The 21,827-nt window shown below is 50.6% G+C and overlaps 1 protein-coding gene across 1 annotated transcript in view; it reads left to right on the top strand.

Moving 5' to 3' along the window:
• Positions 1 to 9,099, top strand: part of LOC142297118 (transient receptor potential cation channel subfamily M member 2-like) — a 123,339-nt gene extending 114,240 nt beyond the window's left edge. The window contains exons 2-6 of the mRNA XM_075341386.1: positions 3,344 to 3,430; positions 3,631 to 3,733; positions 3,816 to 3,917; positions 3,990 to 4,100; positions 8,373 to 9,099. Coding sequence (XP_075197501.1) covers positions 3,351 to 3,430; positions 3,631 to 3,733; positions 3,816 to 3,917; positions 3,990 to 4,100; positions 8,373 to 8,498 — 522 coding nt within the window. The 5' untranslated portion in view covers positions 3,344 to 3,350 and the 3' untranslated portion in view covers positions 8,499 to 9,099. The remainder of the gene's footprint in view (positions 1 to 3,343; positions 3,431 to 3,630; positions 3,734 to 3,815; positions 3,918 to 3,989; positions 4,101 to 8,372) is intronic.
• Positions 9,100 to 21,827: the final 12,728 nt, after the last annotated feature.

Here is a 21,827-nt window from a genome sequence, read left to right as displayed (position 1 = left end):
GCTGACAGATGCTTCTGGAGGAACATAGTGTACAGGAGGGAGCAGAGGTGTCTGGAGGACAGATACTTCTGGAGGAACATAGTGTACAGGAGGGAATAGAGGTGTCTGGAGGGGACAGATGCTTCTGGAGGAACATAGTGTACAGGAGGGAGCAGAGGTGTCTAGAGGGGAAAGATGCTTCTGGAGGAACATAGTGTACACGAGGGAACAGAGGTGTCTGGAGGGGACAGATGCTTCTGGAGGAACATAGTGTACAGGAGGGAACAGAGGTGTCTGGTGGTGACAGATGCTTCTGGACGAACATAGTGTACAGGAGGGAGCAGAGGTGTCTGGAGGACAGATACTTCTGGAGGAACATAGTGTACAGGAGGGAATAGAGGTGTCTGGAGGACAGATGCTTCTGGAGGAACATAGTGTACAGGAGGGAGCAGAGGTGTCTGGAGGGGACAGATGCTTCTGGAGGAACATAGTGTACAGGAGGGAACAGCGGTGTCTGGTGGTGACAGATGCTTCTGGAAGAACATAGTGTACAGGAGGGAACAGAGGTGTCTGGAGGGGACAGATGCTTCTGGAGGAACATAGTGTACAGGAGGGAACAGAGGTGTCTGGTGGTGACAGATGCTTCTGGAGGAACATAGTGTACAGGAGGGAGCAGAGGTGTCTGGAGGACAGATACTTCTGGAGGAACATAGTGTACAGGAGGGAATAGAGGTGTCTGGAGGGGACAGATGCTTCTGGAGGAACATAGTGTACAGGAGGGAGCAGAGGTGTCTGGAGGGGACAGATGCTTCTGGAGGAACATAGTGTACACGAGGGAACAGAGGTGTCTGGAGGGGACAGATGCTTCTGGAGGAACATAGTGTACAGGAGGGAACAGCGGTGTCTGGAGGGGACAGATGCTTCTGGAGGAACATAGTGTACAGGAGGGAACAGCGGTGTCTGGAGGGGACAGATGCTTCTGGAGGAACATAGTGTACAGGAGGGAACAGAGGTGTCTGGAGGACAGATACTTCTGGAGGAACATAGTGTACAGGAGGGAATAGAGGTGTCTGGAGGGGACAGATGCTTCTGGAGGAACATAGTGTACAGGAGGGAATAGAGGTGTCTGGAGGACAGATACTTCTGGAGGAACATAGTGTACAGGAGAGAACAGAGGTGTCTGGAGGGGACAGATACTTCTGGAGTAACATAGTGTACAGGAGAGAACAGAGGTGTCTGGAGGGGACAGATGCTTCTGGAGGAACATAGTGTACAGGAGGGAATAGAGGTGTCTGGAGGGGACAGATGCTTCTGGAGGAACATAGTGTACAGGAGGGAGCAGAGGTGTTTGGAGGACAGATACTTCTGGAGGAACATAGTGTACAGGAGGGAATAGAGGTGTCTGGAGGGGACAGATGTTTCTGGAGGAACATAGTGTACAGGAGGGAGCAGAGGTGTCTGGAGGGGACAGATGCTTCTGGAGGAACATAGTGTACAGGAGGGAGCAGAGGTGTCTGGAGGACAGATACTTCTGGAGGAACATAGTGTATAGGAGGGAATAGAGGTGTCTGGAGGACAGATACTTCTGGAGGAACATAGTGTACAGGAGGGAATAGAGGTGTCTGGAGGGGACAGATGCTTCTGGAGGAACATAGTGTACAGGAGGGAGCAGAGGTGTCTGGAGGGGACAGATGCTTCTGGAGGAACATAGTGTACACGAGGGAACAGAGGTGTCTGGAGGGGACAGATGCTTCTGGAGGAACATAGTGTACAGGAGGGAACAGTGGTGTCTGGAGGGGACAGATGCTTCTGGAGGAACATAGTGTACAGGAGGGAACAGCGGTGTCTGGAGGGGACAGATGCTTCTGGAGGAACATAGTGTACAGGAGGAAACAGAGGTGTCTGGAGGACAGATACTTCTGGAGGAACATAGTGTACAGGAGGGAATAGAGGTGTCTGGAGGGGACAGATGCTTCTGGAGGAACATAGTGTACAGGAGGGAATAGAGGTGTCTGGAGGACAGATACTTCTGGAGGAACATAGTGTACAGGAGAGAACAGAGGTGTCTGGAGGGGACAGATACTTCTGGAGTAACATAGTGTACAGGAGAGAACAGAGGTGTCTGGAGGGGACAGATGCTTCTGGAGGAACATAGTGTACAGGAGGGAATAGAGGTGTCTGGAGGGGACAGATGCTTCTGGAGGAACATAGTGTACAGGAGGGAGCAGAGGTGTTTGGAGGACAGATACTTCTGGAGGAACATAGTGTACAGGAGGGAATAGAGGTGTCTGGAGGGGACAGATGTTTCTGGAGGAACATAGTGTACAGGAGGGAATAGAGGTGTCTGGAGGGGACAGATGTTTCTGGAGGAACATAGTGTACAGGAGGGAGCAGAGGTGTTTGGAGGACAGATGCTTCTGGAGGAACATAGTGTACAGGAGGGAGCAGAGGTGTCTGGAGGGGACAGATGCTTCTGGAGGAACATAGTGTACAGGAGGGAGCAGAGGTGTCTGGAGGGGACAGATGCTTCTGGAGGAACATAGTGTACAGGAGGGAGCAGAGGTGTTTGGAGGACAGATACTTCTGGAGGAACATAGTGTACAGGAGGGAATAGAGGTGTTTGGAGGACAGATACTTCTGGAGGAACATAGTGTACAGGAGGGAGCAGAGGTGTCTGGAGGGGACAGATGCTTCTGGAGGAACATAGTGTACAGGAGGGAGCAGAGGTGTCTGGAGGACAGATACTTCTGGAGGAACATAGTGTATAGGAGGGAATAGAGGTGTCTGGAGGGGACAGATGCTTCTGGAGGAACATAGTGTACAGGACAGTTATAGTAGTGTTTGGAGTGAGACAGAAGATACCATGTTGGGTTTATCCATAGAGAACACGTTCCCATTCATCCATGCTGAGGCTTCTCGTCTATGGTAGGATCCGGTAGCTGTTATCTGACTGAGCATTTGCCTGATAGTTGTGCACAGTGCAGATGTGGAGATAAAGCGCCTACTGCAGATACAGGTGCAGCAGGTTTTATGTCCGCTCCGTACAGGTTTGGTCAGTGTCAGTCATTGTGTTTTTATTTTCAGAAGTCTCATAATCATGACTTTATTGGACATGTCAGTGGGGAATAGATGTCACCTACAGTCTAGTAATCGGCCATCGTGGGGAAGGGCCGCTCTTCGGCTGTTTATCTAGCAATGTGCTGTAAAATATGTCTGACTTTCCTCCATCTTATGTGGCTTTTGTGCGACTGACAGAGGTCGGGCTCCATGTAACCATGAGGGGACTTCATTTCTCTCGTCTCTCTTGCCTATACATGTCATTCTCTGTCTCCTTATGATGTCTCTGTCCTTCTCAATCCCTCAGGAACCCGATGGGAAGAACAGGACTGAGGGGTGTTGGGAGCCTTCGCTGGTTTGGACCAAATCACTCTCTTCATCCAGTACTGACCCGGTGAGGATCGGCACGTGTGATTCCTGGCCGTATATGTGAGGAGGACATTGGGGCTATATTAATTTAGTTCGGGAAAACTTAGTGAATAGGGCCATATCTGCGGGCGGGGGCCATCATCTGATGATAATTCTACTCCTCTTGGTGGTAAGTGCTCGCTCAATGTTTACGTTATGATTCTGTAATGTGTTTCCATTCAACAGGTGGAGTAGAAACAAAGAAGGAGGTCCTAGTAAGACGTCCCGCAGGATTCTGGAGGTTTTGGTGGTGAAGGTGATGGGTAATGAGCTGTGGGCACTGCCTGGGGTAAGCTACAAATGATGGGTGTGAGTCTTGTCCTTCTGTCCATAGCCCAGTATTTGGGGTAACTCTGCATATTCCATGACAGGGGACTCAGGATCCAGGGGAGCAGGTTCCTTTGAAGCTCCAGACCCTCCTGAAGCCGGGATATCTGGGCGCGTTCCTGTCCTTGCTCAAGGCTGGGACAGAGGTCGGTATATTGGGGTTCAGGGGAGCATTGATATTATTAATGAGACAAGTCACGAATGTGGATCTATCTCAGGTTTTCCACTGGTATTTGGATGATCCACGAAATACGGATAATGCCTGGATCGAGAGCTTGGCCATCAATATTCACTTCAACACAGCAGAAACTAATGATGCATTCCTTCAGGTAACCCCAAATAATGGCGGGTAATGCGGCCTCTCCTCTGCACCAATGGCCTAATTGTGTTTATGGACTCTCGTGACCTCGCCGCTTTCTGCTTTCTTCTGGAATATTCTTACTGCAGGACATTATATATCAGTAGTTGGTAGTAAAGTCTACAGAGTCGGGGCCCTGTGCAGTATCGGGGTCCATTAATAGCGCATAGCTCAGTGTACGGCCCCCTTTATATCATTCTCCATCAGCAATCTGCTTTACATGGAGTCTGATTGGGGCAACCTGCCTACAGGGTAACAGTGGCCCCTTAGTCATGTGGCCCTGTGGTTCTGCCTGTAAGATGTCAGCCCCTGCTGCAGAGAACGGCTCATACTGGAGGGGATTTCTGGCTTCGTAATGCCAGTATGGAGGGAAACACCTTCAAGGTCGGTGTTTCACCGTATTAATAGTCTGAGGGTGGAGTATAGAAAATGCTACTGCAGTGGCACCGCTCCTCCACGCTGCGGCAGCACCGCTCCTCTACGCTGCAGAAGCACAGCTCCTCTATACTGCAGAAGCACCGCTCCTCCACGCTGCGGTGGCACCGCTCCTCTATACTGCAGAAGCACCGCTTCTCCACGCTGCGGCGGCACCGCTCCTCTATACTGCAGAAGCACCGCTCCTCTACGCTGCAGAAGCACAGCTCCTCTATACTGCAGAAGCACCGCTTCTCCACGCTGCGGCGGCACCGCTCCTCTATACTGCAGAAGCACCGCTTCTCCACGCTGCGGCGGCACCACTCCTTCACACTGCAGAAGCACCACTTCTCCACACTGCGGCGGGACTACTCCTCCATACTGCGGCGGCATCGCTCATCCGTACTGCACATCCATCAATCACCAACCACATCCATCACTTACCACATCCATCACCAACCACAGCCATCAATCACCAACCACATCCATCACCAACCACAGCCATCAATCACCAATCACATCCATCAATCACCAATCACATCCATCACCAACCACAGCCATCAATCACCAATCACATCCATCAATCACCAACCACATCCATCACCAACCACAGCCATCAATCACCAATCACATCCATCAATCACCAACCACATCCATCACCAACCACAGCCATCAATCACCAATCACATCCATCAATCACCAATCACATCCATCACCAACCACAGCCATCAATCACCAATCACATCCATCAATCACCAATCACATCCATCACCAACCACAGCCATCAATCATCAACCACATCCATCAATCACCGATCACACCGGCCCCATTACTCACCGATCACACCGGCTCCATTACTCACCGATCACACCGGATCCATTACTCACCGATCACACCGGCCCCATTACTCACCGATCACACCGGCCCCATTACTCACCGATCACACCGGCCCCATTACTCACCGACCACACCGGATCCATTACTCACCGATCACACCGGCCCCATTACTCACCGATCACACCGGCCCCATTACTCACCGATCACACCGGCCCCATTACTCACCGATCACACCGGCCCCATTACTCACCGATCACACCGGCCCCATTACTCACCGATCACACAGGCCCCATTACTCACCGATCACACCGGTGAGTAATGGATCCGATCACATAGGCCCCATTACTCACCAATCACATAGGCCCCATTACTCACCAATCACATAGGCCCCATTACTCACCAATCACATAGGCCCCATTACTCACCAATCACATAGGCCCCATTACTCACCAATCACATAGGCCCCATTACTCACCAATCACATAGGCCCCATTACTCACCAATCACATAGGCCCCATTACTCACCAATCACATAGGCCCCATTACTCACCAATCACATAGGCCCCATTACTCACCAATCACATAGGCCCCATTACTCACCAATCACATAGGCCCCATTACTCACCAATCACATAGGCCCCATTACTCACCAATCACATAGGCCCCATTACTCACCAATCACATAGGCCCCATTACTCACCAATCACATAGGCCCCATTACTCACCAATCACATAGGCCCCATTACTCACCAATCACATAGGCCCCATTACTCACCAATCACATAGGCCCCATTACTCACCAATCACATAGGCCCCATTACTCACCAATCACATAGGCCCCATTACTCACCAATCACATAGGCCCCATTACTCACCAATCACATAGGCCCCATTACTCACCAATCACATAGGCCCCATTACTCACCAATCACATAGGCCCCATTACTCACCGATCACACCGGCCCCATTACTAACCGACCACACAGGCCCCATTACTCACCGATCACACCGGCCCCATTACTAACCGATCACACAGGCCCCATTACTCACCGATCACACAGGCCCCATTAATCACCGATCACACAGGCCCCAATAATCACCGATCACACTGGCCCCATTACTCACCGATCACACAGGCCCCATAACTCACCGATCACACCGGCCCCATAACTCACCGATCACACCGGCCCCATTACTCACCGATCATACTGATCCCTTTAATGACCCCTCATCACACTGATCACCGATCACATCAGTTATTGATTTCACCAATCACTAACTGCTATAAATGAATCAATGATCAATACAATTATGAAAGAAACATAATGTAAATAGGAAAAACATAAACCAGGAGAGGTATGAGGCTGGGGTCATAGACGGGTATCTCAAGGTTCCATTACGACTAGTCCCAGAGAGCAACCACCCTAAGGGGTACTTTGCACACTACGACATCACTAGCCGATGATAGCAATGCCGAGCGTGATAGTACTCGCCCCCGTCGCACATGTGATATCTTGTGATAGCTGCCGTAGCAAACATTATCGCTACGGCAGCTTCACACGCACTCATCTTGCCCTGTGACGTCGCTCTGGCTGGTGACCCGCCTCCTTCCGTCACACGGCAGTTGGCCAATAGAAGCGGAGATGAGCTGGACGTAAACATCCCGCCCAATTTCCTTCCGCATTGCAGGCGGGACAAAGATAAGGTGATGTTCCTCGCTCCTGCGGCTTCATACACAGCGACGTATGCTGCTGCAGGAACAAGGAACAACATTGAAATTATGAAAATGACCGACACTGCACAGATCACCGATTTACGACGCTTTTGCGATCATTAATCGGCGCATCTAGGCTTTACACGTTGCGACGTAGTTACTGGTGCCGGATGTGCGTCACTTTCAATTTGACCCCGACGATATCGCAGTAGCGATGTCGCAACGTGCAAAGTACCCCTAAGAAAGGTGACCCCAACCACCGGCATCATTAAGATTGAGATGTCCAGATGAAAAGTAACTCTGTTCTTTGACCACAGTCGCTCCCTTAATGTGACGCCTCTTTCTTCTCTTTCTTTTCCTTGTTCTCCTCTTTCTTCTCCTCTTTCTTCTTTTTGTTTTCCTTGTTCTTCTCCTCGTTCTTCTCCTCGTTCTTCTCCTCGTTCTTCTTTTTGTTCTCCTCTTTCTTCTCTTTCTTCTTTTTGTTCTCCTCTTTCTTCTTTTTGTTCTCCTCTTTCTTCTTTTTGTTCTCCTCTTTCTTCTTTTTGTTCTCCTCTTTCTTCTTTTTGTTCTCCTCCTTCTTCTTTTTGTTCTCCTCTTTCTTGTTTTTGTTCTCCTCTTTCTTCTCCTCTTTCTTCTCCTCTTTCTTCTTCTCTTTCTTTTCCTTGTTCTCCTCTTTCTTCTTTTTGTTCTCCTCTTTCTTCTTTTTGTTCTCCTCTTTCTTGTTTTTGTTCTCCTCTTTCTTCTCCTCTTTCTTCTTTTTGTTCTCCTCTTTCTTCTTTTTGTTCTCCTCGTTCTTCTTTTTGTTCTCCTCTTTCTTCTTTTTGTTCTCCTCTTTCTTCTTTTTGTTCTCCTCTTTCTTCTTTTTGTTCTCCTCTTTCTTGTTTTTGTTCTCCTCTTTCTTCTCCTCTTTCTTCTTTTTGTTCTCCTCTTTCTTCTCCTCTTTCTTCTTCTCTTTCTTTTCCTTGTTCTCCTCTTTCTTCTTTTTGTTTTCCTCTTTCTTCTCCTCTTTCTTCTCCTTTACACGGTGCGTCACTCTGGTTCAGTCGCTTGATTATCTCGGTCTTGTCATCTTTGATTTTTTGGCTTTGAGGTTGATAATGTCTCGTGTTCATATATCTTCCATGTCCCTTTGGAAATGCCGTCAAAGCAATTTGTATGGAAAGTTGCACATAAAATGTCAGAGATCTTGTGAGAAATGTTTGTGGTGTCTATTGCTCTCTGTTATCAGTCTGTTCTTCTGTTTCCTGGATCAGTTGTATGGCATTTGTATCATTGTAGAACTTGAAAGAATCTGATTCTGAGGTGTCACTTCGCTGGCAACTCCTGGACCATAAGATTCCCATCTATGCCAATGAGAAGGAGATCCTCCAAAGGACGGCCGAGCATCATGGAGCAAACTACTGAGCATGAGCTCAGGACACGAGCCCGGACACAAGGGGCCAAGAACCAGCCGAACCAAAACTGCACTTAAAGGAACAAACTCTATGTAGGACTGGAAGCCGAGCAGGACCCGCTTTACCATCAGAACCGACCTCCACGGTGACCTCGCTGGTGCCGACCTGCAAGTGACACTGCTGGACAGAACCTGCTCAATAATGTAGAACCACAGATGGGTCACTACTGACATGATGAAACCACAACTTCACAAATCTTCCGAGAATTATAAGTGAAAGCATCGGCAGAACAATAAAATCCGGGACCATATAATACAACCCAAATACCATTTCTAATAATGGTGGCAGAAGGACCCTGGAACCCCTCAGGTGCCAGGGCCTGGCTGCATTCGCTACCTCTGTACTCCTACAACTATGCCCCTGAAAGCTACCTCTGCACCCCATAAAGATACAGCCCTATGTCAAGTGGTAGAAGACGTCGCCACCCACCAGAGACAGATGCTCCTGTGTTACCCCACCCTGCCACCCATTCTCCCTGGTAGGGGGTCTCTGGTAGTTCGCCCATGGGCAGGACATGACGGACTAATCTCTGCATGGGGTTCTATAGTAAATGTGACATAACTTGTGTCAGTTTTCTTATTTAGCATTACATTGAATGTTTGGTGTGAATGGTGATTGTGGCTGCCAGTACATCTGTGTATCTGTGCTTCCATGGACGGATGCGGTGATTGCAAGGGGTGTCTGAAGGATTAACCCAGATTAGGGGGAAAGTAATGAGAAGGACTGGAGAAGCCCACCATACAATGATTGAAATTCAGAGTGCAGAATTCACAGGCTACTTACTGCAAGAGTACTCCCCTCATTGGCTACAGATTCTATGCTAGGGATGGGCTGCATCTTAATGGGGAGGGTGCAGCTCTGCTGGGGCAGGAAATGGCTAGAAGGTTGGAGGAGTGTTTAAACTAGGAATGGGGGGCGAGGGTATTCACTTTATAGAAGGGGAATGTAGTGCAGATAGTGACCAGGGCACAAGTAATGAAATTGGGGGTGGTACGGGGGGAAGGGTTAGGACAGTTAATACAGTAAGCAGGAATACAGGTACAGAGTCATACGTAACGTGCATGTACACTAATGCCCGAAGCCTCACAAATAAGGTGGAGGAATTAGAATTAATATTGTTGGAAGAAAATGATGATATAGTGGGGATATCAGAGACATGGCTGGATGAGAGCTATGACTGGGCTGTTAATTTACAGGGTTATAGCCTATTCAGGAATGACCGTACAAATAAGCGAGGGGGAGGTGTGTGTCTATATGTAACATCATCCTTACAACCCATCCTGCGTGACAACATATGTGAGGGTACTGAGAATGTAGAGTCCCTATGGGTGGAGATAAGGGGGGGAGAATGAATAATAAAATACTGATAGGGGTGTGTTATAAGACGCCGAATATTATGGAAGAGGTAGAGAATCTCCTCATAAAGCAAATTGATAAAGCAGCGAGTCTCGGAGAGGTAATTATTATGGGGGGACTTTAACTATCCTGATATAAATTGGGGAACAGAAACTTGCAGTTCCAGCAAAGGAAATAGATTTTTGATAACAATGAAAGATAATTACCTTTCACAAATGGTACAGGACCCCACAAGAGGGGGAGCACCACTAGACCTTGTACTAACCAATAGGCTAGACCGCATATCAAATATACAAGTTGGGGGTTACTTGGGGAATAGTGATCACAAAATAATAAGTTTTCATGTATTCTTTAGTAAGATGTCTAGTAGAGGGGCTACAAGGACACTAAACTTCAGGAAAGCAAATTTTAAACGGTTGAGAGATGATCTTAGTGCAATAAACTGGGATGATGTACTAAGTAATAAAAGTACACAAAGCAAATGGGAGACTTTTATGAGCATCCTGAATAGGGCTTGTGCAGAAAATATACCCTATGGGAACAAACATGCTAGAAATAGGAGGAAACCCCTATGGCTAAATAGAGCTGTAAGGGAAGCAATAAAAGAAAAACAGAAAGCCTTAAAAGAATTAAAGAGGGTAGGTAGTGATGAGGCATTATATAATTATAAAAAATTAAATAAAATATGTAAAAAGCAAATTAAGTTAGCTAAGTTTGAGACAGAGAGACTCATTGCGAAAGTAAAAATAATCCTAAAATATTCTTTAACTACATAAACAGTAAAAAACTGAAAAGCGATAGTGTTGGCCCCCTTAAAAATAGTCTTGGTGAAATGGTGGAGGGGGATGAGGGTAAAGCCAACCTGCTGAATGACTTTTTTTCTACGGTTTTTATACAAGAAAATGCCATGGCAGATGACATGACCAGTGATACCATAAATTCACCCTTGAATATTACCTGCTTAACCTAGCAGGAAGTACGCCGCCGCCTCGAAATCACTAAGGGTGACAAATCTCCGGGCCCGGATGGCTACACCCCAGAGTACTACAGGAATTGAGTTCTGTGATAGATAGACCATTATTTTTAATCTTCTCAGATTCCTTAATAACAGGGTCGGTACCGCAGGACTGGCGCATAGCAAATGTGGTGCCAATATTCAAAAAGGGGACAAAAACTGAGCCGGGAAATTATAGGCCGGTAAGTTTAACCTCTACGGTTGGTAAAATCCTTGAGGGTTTCTTGAGAGATGCTATACTGGAGTATCTCAAGAAAAATAACCTTATGACAGAGTATCAACATGGGTTTATGAGGGATCGATCCTGTCACACTGATCAGCTTCTATGAAGAGGTAAGTTCAAGCCTGGACCAGGGAAATGCAGTGGATGTTGTGTATATGGACTTTTCAAAAGCTTTTGATACGGTGCCACACAAAAGGTTGGTACATAAAATGAGAATAATGGGGATAGGGGAAAATATGTGTAACTGGGTTAAAAACTGGCTCAGTGATAGGAAACAAAGGGTGGTTATTAATGGTACGTACTCGGACTGGGTCTCAGTTCATAGTGGGGTACCACAGGGGTCAGTATTGGGCCCGCTTCTTTTCAACATATTTATAAATGACCTTGTTGGGGGCATGTTGGAGTAGAATTTCAATATTTGCAGATGATACTAAACTCTGCAGGGTAATCAATACAGAGGAGGATAATTTTATATTACAGGGAGATTTATGTAAATTGGAGGATTGGGCTGAGAAGTGGCAATTGAAGTTTAATGTAGATAAATGTAAGGTTATGCACTTGGGTAGAGGAAATAACATTTATGATTATGTACTTAATTGTAGAACACTGGGTAAAACAGGCACAGAAAAAGACTTGGGTGTATGGGGGGATGGTAAACTTCACTTTAGTGGCCAGTGTCAGGCAGCTGCTGCCAGGGCTAATAAAATAATGGGATGTATTAAAAGAGGTAGAAGTGTTCATGAAAAATATATAGTTCTACCTCTGTACAAGTCACTAGTGCGACCGCACTTATATACTGTGTACAATTCTGGTCACCGATATATAAGAAGGACATAGCTGAACTGGAGAGGGTGCAGAGAAGACCACCAAGATTATTAGAGGAATGGGTGGGCTGCAATACCAAGACAGGAAAAACGAAGGCTTAGGGGGGATCTAATCACAATGTATAAATATATGAGGGGACAGTACAGAGACCTTTCCAAAGATCTCTTTACACCTAGGCCTGCGACTGGAACACGGGGGCATCCGCTACGTCTTGAGGAAAGAAGGTTTAATCATAACCACAGACGAGGATTCTTTACTGTACGAGCAGTGAGACTATGGAACTCTCTGCCGCATGATGTTGTAATGAGGGATTCACTACTAACATTAAGCAGAGCCTGGACGCCTTTCCTGAAAAATGTAATATTACCAGTTATGTATATTAGATTTTATGACAGGGTATTGATCCAGGGAACTAGTCTGATTGCCGGATGTGGACGAAGGAAGGACATTTTTTCCCCATTGGAACTTGTTTGCCACATTGGGGTTTTTTTTTGCCTTCCTCTGGATCAACATGTTAGGCTACGGGTTGAACTAGATGGACTAAGGAGCACTTTGCACACTGCGACATCGCAGGCCGATGCTGCGATGCCGAGTGCGATAGTCCCCGCCCCCGTCGCAGCAGCGATATGTGGTGATAGCTGGCGTAGCGAAAATTATCGCTACGCCAGCTTCACACACACACTCACCTGCCGTGCGACGTCCCTGTGGCCGGCGACCCGCCTCCTTGTTAAGGGGGCGGGTCGTGCGGCGTCACTGCGACGTCACACGGCAGGCGGCCAATCGGAGCGGAGGGGCGGAGATGAGCAGGATGTAAACATCCTGCCCACCTCCTTCCTTCCGCATATCCTACGGAAGCCGCAGTGACGCCGGTAGGAGATGTTCCTCGCTCCTGCGACTTCACACACAGCGATGTGTGCTGCCGCAGGAGCGAGGAACAACATCGGACCGTCGCGTCAGCGTAATTATGAATTACGCCGACGCTGCACCGATGATACGATTACGACGCTTTTGCGCTCATTAATCGTATCATCTAGGCTTTACACACTGCGATGTCGCATGCGATGCCGGATGTGCGTCATTTTCAATTTGACCCCACCGACATCGCACCTGCAATGTCGCAGTGTGCAAAGTGCCCCTTAGAGTCTCCCTTCAACCTTAAAAACTATGATACTATGATATGAGTCTCATGATTCGCCCCTACACAGTGCCAGGCTCCATCCATGATCCCGCACCTCTGGCTTTGCTGATTGTGGCTCCATCCATGATCCCGCACCTCTGGCTTTAATGATTGTGGCTCCATCCATGATCCCGCACCTCTAGCTTTAATGATTGTGGCTCCATCCATGATCCCGCACCTCTGGCTTTGCTGATTGTGGCTCCATCCATGATCCCGCACCTCTAGCTTTAATGATTGTGGCTCCATCCATGATCCCGCACCTCTGGCTTTAATGATTGTGGCTCCATCCATGATCCCGCACCTTTGGCTTTAATGATTGTGGCTCCATCCATGATCCCGCACCTCTGGCTTTAATGATTGTGGCTCCATCCATGATCCCGCACCTCTGGCTTTGCTGATTGTGGCTCCATCCATGATCCCGCACCTCTGGCTTTAATGATTGTGTCTCCATCCATGATCCCGCACCTCTGGCTTTAATGATTGTGGCTCCATCCATGATCCCGCACCTCTGGCTTTAATGATTGTGGCTCCATCCATGATCCCGCACCTCTGGCTTTAATGATTGTGTCTCCATCCATGATCCCGCACCTCTGGCTTTAATGATTGTGGCTCCATCCATGATCCCGCACCTCTGGCTTTGCTGATTGTGGCTCCATCCATGATCCCGCACCTCTGGCTTTAATGATTGTGGCTCCATCCATGATCCCGCACCTCTGGCTTTGCTGATTGTGGCTCCATCCATGATCCCGCACCTCTGGCTTTGCTGATTGTGGCTCCATCCATGATCCCGCACCTCTGGCTTTGCTGATTGTGGCTCCATCCATGATCCCGCACCTCTGGCTTTAATGATTGTGGCTCCATCCATGATCCCGCACCTTTGGCTTTAATGATTGTGGCTCCATCCATGATCCCGCACCTCTGGCTTTGCTGATTGTGGCTCCATCCATGATCCTGCACCTCTGGCTTTAATGATTGTGGCTCCATCCATGATCCCGCACCTCTGGCTTTGCTGATTGTGGCTCCATCCATGATCCCGTACCTCTGGCTTTAATGATTGTGTCTCCATCCATGATCCCGCACCTCTGGCTTTAATGATTGTGGCTCCATCCATGATCCCGCACCTCTGGCTTTAAAGATTGTGGCTCCATCCATGATCCTGCACCTCTGGCTTTAATGAATGTGGCTCCATCCATGATCCTGCGCCTCTGGCTTTAATGATTGTGGCTCCATCCATGATCCCGCGCCTAGGGCTTTAATGACTGTGGCTCCATCCATGATCCCGCACCTCTGGCTTTGCTGATTGTGGCTCCATCCATGATCCCGCACCTCTGGCTTTGCTGATTGTGGCTCCATCCATGATCCCGCACCTCTGGCTTTAATGATTGTGGCTCCATCCATGATCCCGCACCTCTGGCTTTAATAATTGTGGCTCCATCCATGATCCCGCACCTCTGGCTTTAATGATTGTGGCTCCATCCATGATCCCGCACCTTTGGCTTTAATGATTGTGGCTCCATCCATGATCCCGCACCTCTGGCTTTGCTGATTGTGGCTCCATCCATGATCCCGCACCTCTGGCTTTGCTGATTGTGGCTCCATCCATGATCCCGCATTTCTGGCTTTGCTGATTGTGGCTCCATCCATGATCCCGCACCTCTGGCTTTGCTGATTGTGGCTCCATCCATGATCCCGCACCTCTGACTTTAATGATTGTGGCTCCATCCATGATCCCGCACCTCTGGCTTTAATGATTGTGGCTCCATCCATGATCCTGCACCTCTGGCTTTGCTGATTGTGGCTCCATCCATGATCCCGCACCTCTGGCTTTGCTGATTGTGGCTCCATCCATGATCCCGCACCTCTGGCTTTGCTGATTGTGGCTCCATCCATGATCCCGCACCTCTGGCTTTGCTGATTGTGGCTCCATCCATGATCCCGCACCTCTGGCTTTAATGATTGTGGCTCCATCCATGATCCCGCACCTCTGGCTTTAATGACTGTGGCTCCATCCATGATCCCGCACTTCTGGCTTTAATGATTGTGGCTCCATCCATGATCCCGCACCTCTGGCTTTAATGACTGTGGCTCCATCCATGATCCCGCACCTCTGGCTTTGCTGATTGTGGCTCCATCCATGATCCCGCACCTCTGGCTTTGCTGATTGTGGCTCCATCCATGATCCCGCACCTCTGGCTTTGCTGATTGTGGCTCCATCCATGATCCCGCACCTCTGGCTTTGCTGATTGTGGCTCCATCCATGATCCCGCACCTCTGGCTTTGCTGATTGTGGCTCCATCCATGATCCCGCACCTCTGGCTTTGCTGATTGTGGCTCCATCCATGATCCCGCACCTCTGGCTTTAATGATTGTGGCTCCATCCATGATCCCGCACCTCTGGCTTTAATGATTGTGGCTCCATCCATGATCCCGCACCTCTGGCTTTGCTGATTGTGGCTCCATCCATGATCCCGCACCTCTGGCTTTAATAATTGTGGCTCCATCCATGATCCTGCACCTCTGGCTTTAATGATCGTGGCTCCATCCATGATCCCGCACCTCTGGCTTTGCTGATTGTGGCTCCATCCATGATCCCGCACCTCTGGCTTTAAAGATTGTGGCTCCATCCATGATCCTGCACCTCTGGCTTTAATGATTGTGGCTCCATCCATGATCCCGCACCTCTGGCTTTGCTGATTGTGGCTCCATCCATGATCCCGCACCTCTGGCTTTGCTGATTGTGGCTCCATCCATGATCCCGCACCTCTGGCTTTGCTGATTGTGGCTCCATCCATGATCCCGCACCTCTGGCTTTAATGATTGTGGCTCCATCCATGATCCCGCACCTCTGGCTTTAATGATTGTGGCTCCATCCATGATCCCGCACCTCTGGCTTTGCTGATTGTGGCTCCATCCATGATCCCGCACCTCTGGCTTTAATGATTGTGGCTCCATCCATGATCCCGCACCTCTGGCTTTAATGATTGTGGCTCCATCCATGATCCCGCACCTCTGGCTTTAATGATTGTGGCTCCATCCATGATCCCGCACCTCTGGCTTTAATGACTGTGGCTCCATCCATGATCCCGCACCTCTGGCTTTAATGATTGTGGCTCCATCCATGATCCCGCACCTCTGGCTTTAATGATTGTGGCTCCATCCATGATCCCGCACCTCTGGCTTTAATGATTGTGGCTCCATCCATGATCCCGCACCTCTGGCTTTAATGATTGTGGCTCCATCCATGATCCCGCACCTCTGGCTTTAATGATTGTGGCTCCATCCATGATCCCGCACCTCTAGCTTTAATGATTGTGGCTCCATCCATGATCCCGCACCTCTGGCTTTGCTGATTGTGGCTCCATCCATGATCCCGCACCTCTGGCTTTAATGATTGTGGCTCCATCCATGATCCCGCACCTCTGGCTTTAATGATTGTGGCTCCATCCATGATTCCGCACCTCTGGCTTTAATGATTGTGGCTCCATCCATGATCCCGCACCTCTGGCTTTAATGATTGTGGCTCCATTCATGATCCCGCACCTCTGGCTTTAATGATTGTGGCTCCATCCATGATCCCGCACCTCTGGCTTTAATGATTGTGGCTCCATCCATGATCCCGCACCTCTGGCTTTAATGATTGTGGCTCCATCCATGATCCCGCACCTCTGGCTTTGCTGATTGTGGCTCCATCGATGCTTCCGAACCTCTGGTTTTGCTGGTTGTGGCATTCTGGCGCCCCTGAGGCTCAGTCGCCACAGGGTATTGCATCTGACTTAAGGTGCAGTACTCATCCCGAGTTAGGAAGAGGTTAACCACTGGTATTCACTTTTTTTTTTAAAATCAGATAAAATTTTATTGCATTTTAAAACTTTCATAAACATAACAAATTGTGAGGGTAGTCCTCACCCATAGCCCCTCCCCCTCCCCCCACCCTCTTCTGGGCGACAGTCTCACCCCTCCACTCTCTCCATCCCTCTTTATTCACATAATGACCTCCCTCCTTATTTCTCTGCGGTCTTTCCTTTCCTACCTATAGACTATCCTATCTTTCAGTAGATGACCTGACGCTAATTCTGGAAGGTGCAGCCGCTCGCTCCAGATCTTCTCATATTGAGTTTTCCTTCCCCTTTTAATATAAACATTTTTCTCCATATAAATAATATAATTCACTTTTTCAACAAATTCCGTCTGTGTCGGTGCTTTTTCAGATATCCAATACAAGGCAGTGAGTTTCCTTGCTGCATTCAACAATCGTGCCACTGCCAGTTTCTCTTGTTCCTCCCCCCACTTCATCCACATACCCCAGCACACACACCAGCGGATCCCCCACTTCATCCACATACCCCAGCACACACACCAGCGGATCCCCCACTTCATCCACATAGCCCAGCACACACACCAGCGGATCCCCCACTTCATCCACATACCCCAGCACACACACCAGCGGATCCCCCACTTCATCCACATACCCCAGTACACACACCAGCGGATCCCCCACTTCATCCACATAGCCCGGCACACACACCAGCGGATCCCCCACTTCATCCACATAGCCCAGCACACACACCAGCGGATCCCCCACTTCATCCACATACCCCAGCACACACACTCCAGCGGATCCCCCACTTCATCCACATACCCCAGCACACACACCAGCGGATCCCCCACTTCATCCACATACCCCAGTACACACACCAGCGATCCCCCACTTCATCCACATACCCAGGCACACACACCAGCAGATCCCCCACTTCATCCACATACCCCGGCACACACACCAGCGGATCCCCCACTTCATCCACATACCCCAGCACACACACCAGCGGATCCCCCACTTCATCCACATACCCCAGCAAACACACCAGCGGATCCCCCACTTCATCCACATAGCCCGGCACACACACCAGCGGATCCCCACTTCATCCACATAGCCCAGCACACACACCAGCGGATCCCCCACTTCATCCACATAGCCTGGCACACACACCAGCGGATTCCCCACTTCATCCATATACCCCAGCACACACACCAGCGGATCCCCCACTTCATCCACATAGCCCAGCACACACACCAGCGGATCCCCCACTTCATCCACATAGCCCGGCACACACACCAGCGGATCCCCCACTTCATCCACATAGCCCAGCACACACACCAGCGGATCCCCCACTTCATCCACGTATCCCAGCACACACACCAGCGGATCCACCACTACATCCACATACCCCAGCACACACACCAGCGGATTCCCCACTTCATCCTCATACCCCAGCACACACACCAGCGGGTTCCCCACTTCATCCACATACCCCAGCACACACACCAGCGGATCCCCCACTTCATCCACATACCCCAGCACACACACTCCAGCGGATCCCCCACTTCATCCACATACCCCAGCACACACACCAGCGGATCCCCCACTTCATCCACATACCCCAGTACACACACCAGCGGATCCCCCACTTCATCCACATAGCCCGGCACACACACCAGCGGATCCCCACTTCATCCACATAGCCCAGCACACACACCAGCGGATCCCCCACTTCATCCACATAGCCCAGCACACACACCAGCGGATCCCCACTACATGCACATAGCCCAGCACACACACCAGCGGATCCCCCACTTCATCCACATAGCCCAGCACACACACCAGCGGATCCCCCACTTCATCCACATAGCCCGGCACACAAACACCAGTGGATTCCCCACTTCATCCACATAGCCCAGCACACACCAGCGGATCCCCCACTTCATCCACATACCCCAGCACACACACCAGCGGATCCCCCACTTCATCCACATAGCCCAGCACACACACCAGCGGATTCCCCACTTCATCCACATAGCCCGGCACACACACCAGCGGATCCCCCACTTCATCCACATACCCCAGCACACACACCAGCGGATCCCCCACTTCATCCACATAGCCTATTGCACACACACCAGCGGATCCCCCACTTCATCCACATAGCCCAGCACACACACTAGCGGATCCTCCACTTCATCCATATAGCCCAGCACACACACCAGCGGATCCCCCACTTCATCCACATAGCCCAGCACACACACCAGCGGATTCCCAACTTCATCCACATAGCCCGGCACACACACCAGCGGATCCCCCACTTCATCCACATAGCCCGGCACACACACCAGCGGATTCCCCACTTCATCCACATAGCCCAGGACACACGACAGCGGATTCCCCACTTCATCCACGTATCCCAGCACACACACCAGCGGATCCACCACTACATCCACATACCCCAGCACACACACCAGCGGATTCCCCACTTCATCCACATACCCCAGCACACACACCAGCGGGTTCCCCACTTCATCCACATACCCCAGCACACACACCAGCGGATCCCCCACTTCATCCACATACCCCAGCACACACACCAGAGGATCCCCCACTTCATCCATGTACCCCAGCACACACACACCAACGGATTCCCCACTTCATCCACGTACCCCAGCACACACACCAGCGGATTCCCCACTTCATCCACATAGCCCAGCACACACCAGCGGATCCCCCACTTCATCCACATAGCCCATTGCACACACACCAGCGGATCCCCCACTTCATCCACATAGCCCGGCACACACACCAGCGGATCCCCCACTTCATCCACATAGCCCAGCACACACACCAGCGGATCCCCCACTTCATCCACATAGCCCATTGCACACACACCAGCAGATCCCCCACTTCATTCACATACCCCAGCACACACACCAGCGGATCCCCAACTTCAACCACATAGCCCGGCACACACACCAGCAGATCCCCCACTTCATCCACACAGCCCGGCACACACACCAGCGGATTCCCCACTTCATTCACATACCCCAGCACACACACCAGCGGATCCCCCACTTCATCCACATAGCCCGGCACACACACCAGCAGATCCACCACTTCATCCACATAGCCCGGCACACACACCAGCGGATCCCCCACTTCATCCACATAGCCCGACACACACACCAGCGGATTCCCCACTTCATCCACATAGCCCAGCACACACACCAGCGGATTCCCCACTTCATCCACATAGCCCAGCACACACCAGCGGATCCCCCACTTCATCCACATAGCCCAGCACACATACCAGCGGATTCCCCACTTCAACCACATAGCCCAGCACACACACCAGCAGATTCGCCACTTCATCCACATAGCCCAGCACACACACCAGCGGATCCCCCACTTCATCCACATAGCCCAGCACACACACCAGAGGATCCCCCACTTCATCCATGTACCCCAGCACACACACCAGCGGATTCCCCACTTCATCCACGTACCCCAGCACACACACCAGCGGATTCCCCACTTCATCCACATAGCCCAGCACACACACCAGCGGATCCCCCACTTCATCCACATAGCCCAGCACACACACCAGCGGATCCCCCACTTCATCCACATAGCCCAGCACACACACCAGCGGATCCCCCACTTCATACACATAGCCCAGCACACACACCAGCGAATCCCCCACTTCATCCACATAGCCCAGCACACACACCAGCGGATCCCCCACTTCATCCACATAGCCCGGCACACACACCAGCGGATCCCCCACTTCATCCACATACCCCGGCACACACACCAGCGGATTCCCCACTTCATCCACATACCCCAGCACACACACCAGCGGATCCCCCACTTCATCCACATACCCCAGCACACACACCAGCGGATCCTCCACTTCATCCACATAGCCCAGCACACACACCAGCGGATCCCCCACTTCATCCACATACCCGGCACACACACCAGCAGATCCCCCACTTCATCCACATACCCCAGCACACACACCAGCGGATTCCCCACTTCATCCACATAGCCCAGCACACACACCAGCGGATCCCCCACTTCATCCACATAGCCCGGCACACACACCAGCGGATCCCCCACTTCATCCATATAGCCCAGCACACACACCAGCGGATCCCCCACTTCATCCACATAGCCCAGCACACACACCAGCGGATTCCCCACTTCATCCACATAGCCCAGCACAAACACCAGCGGATCCCCCACTTCATCCACATAGCCCGGCACACACACCAGCGGATTCCCCACTTCATCCACATAGCCCAGCACACACACCAGCGGATCCCCCACTTCATCCACATAGCCCAGCACACACACCAACGGATCCCCCACTTCATCCACATAGCCCAGCACACACACCAGTGGATCCCCCACTTCATCCACATACCCCAGCACACACACCAGCGGATTCCCCACTTCATCCACGTACCCCAGCACACACACCAGCGGATTCCCCACTTCATCCACGTACCCCAGCACACACACCAGCGGATCCCCCACTACATCCACGTACCCCAGCACACACACCAGCGGATTCCCCACTTCATCCACATACCCCAGCACACACACCAGCGGATCCCCCACTTCATCCACGTACCCCAACACACACGCCAGCGGATTCCCCACTTCATCCACGTAACCCAGCACACACACCAGCGGATCCCCCACTTCATCCACGTAACCCAGCACACACACCAGCGGATCCCCCACTTCATCCACGTACCCCAGCACACACACCAGCGGATTCCCCACTTCATCCACATACCCCAGCACACACGCCAGCGGATTCCCCACTTCATCCACGTAACCCAGCACACA

Source organism: Anomaloglossus baeobatrachus, chromosome 3, assembly GCF_048569485.1.
Source record: "Anomaloglossus baeobatrachus isolate aAnoBae1 chromosome 3, aAnoBae1.hap1, whole genome shotgun sequence".
NCBI lineage: Eukaryota > Metazoa > Chordata > Amphibia > Anura > Aromobatidae > Anomaloglossus > Anomaloglossus baeobatrachus.
The sequence above is the reverse complement of the archived record's forward strand: the minus strand, read 5'-3'. Positions and strand labels throughout refer to the sequence as shown.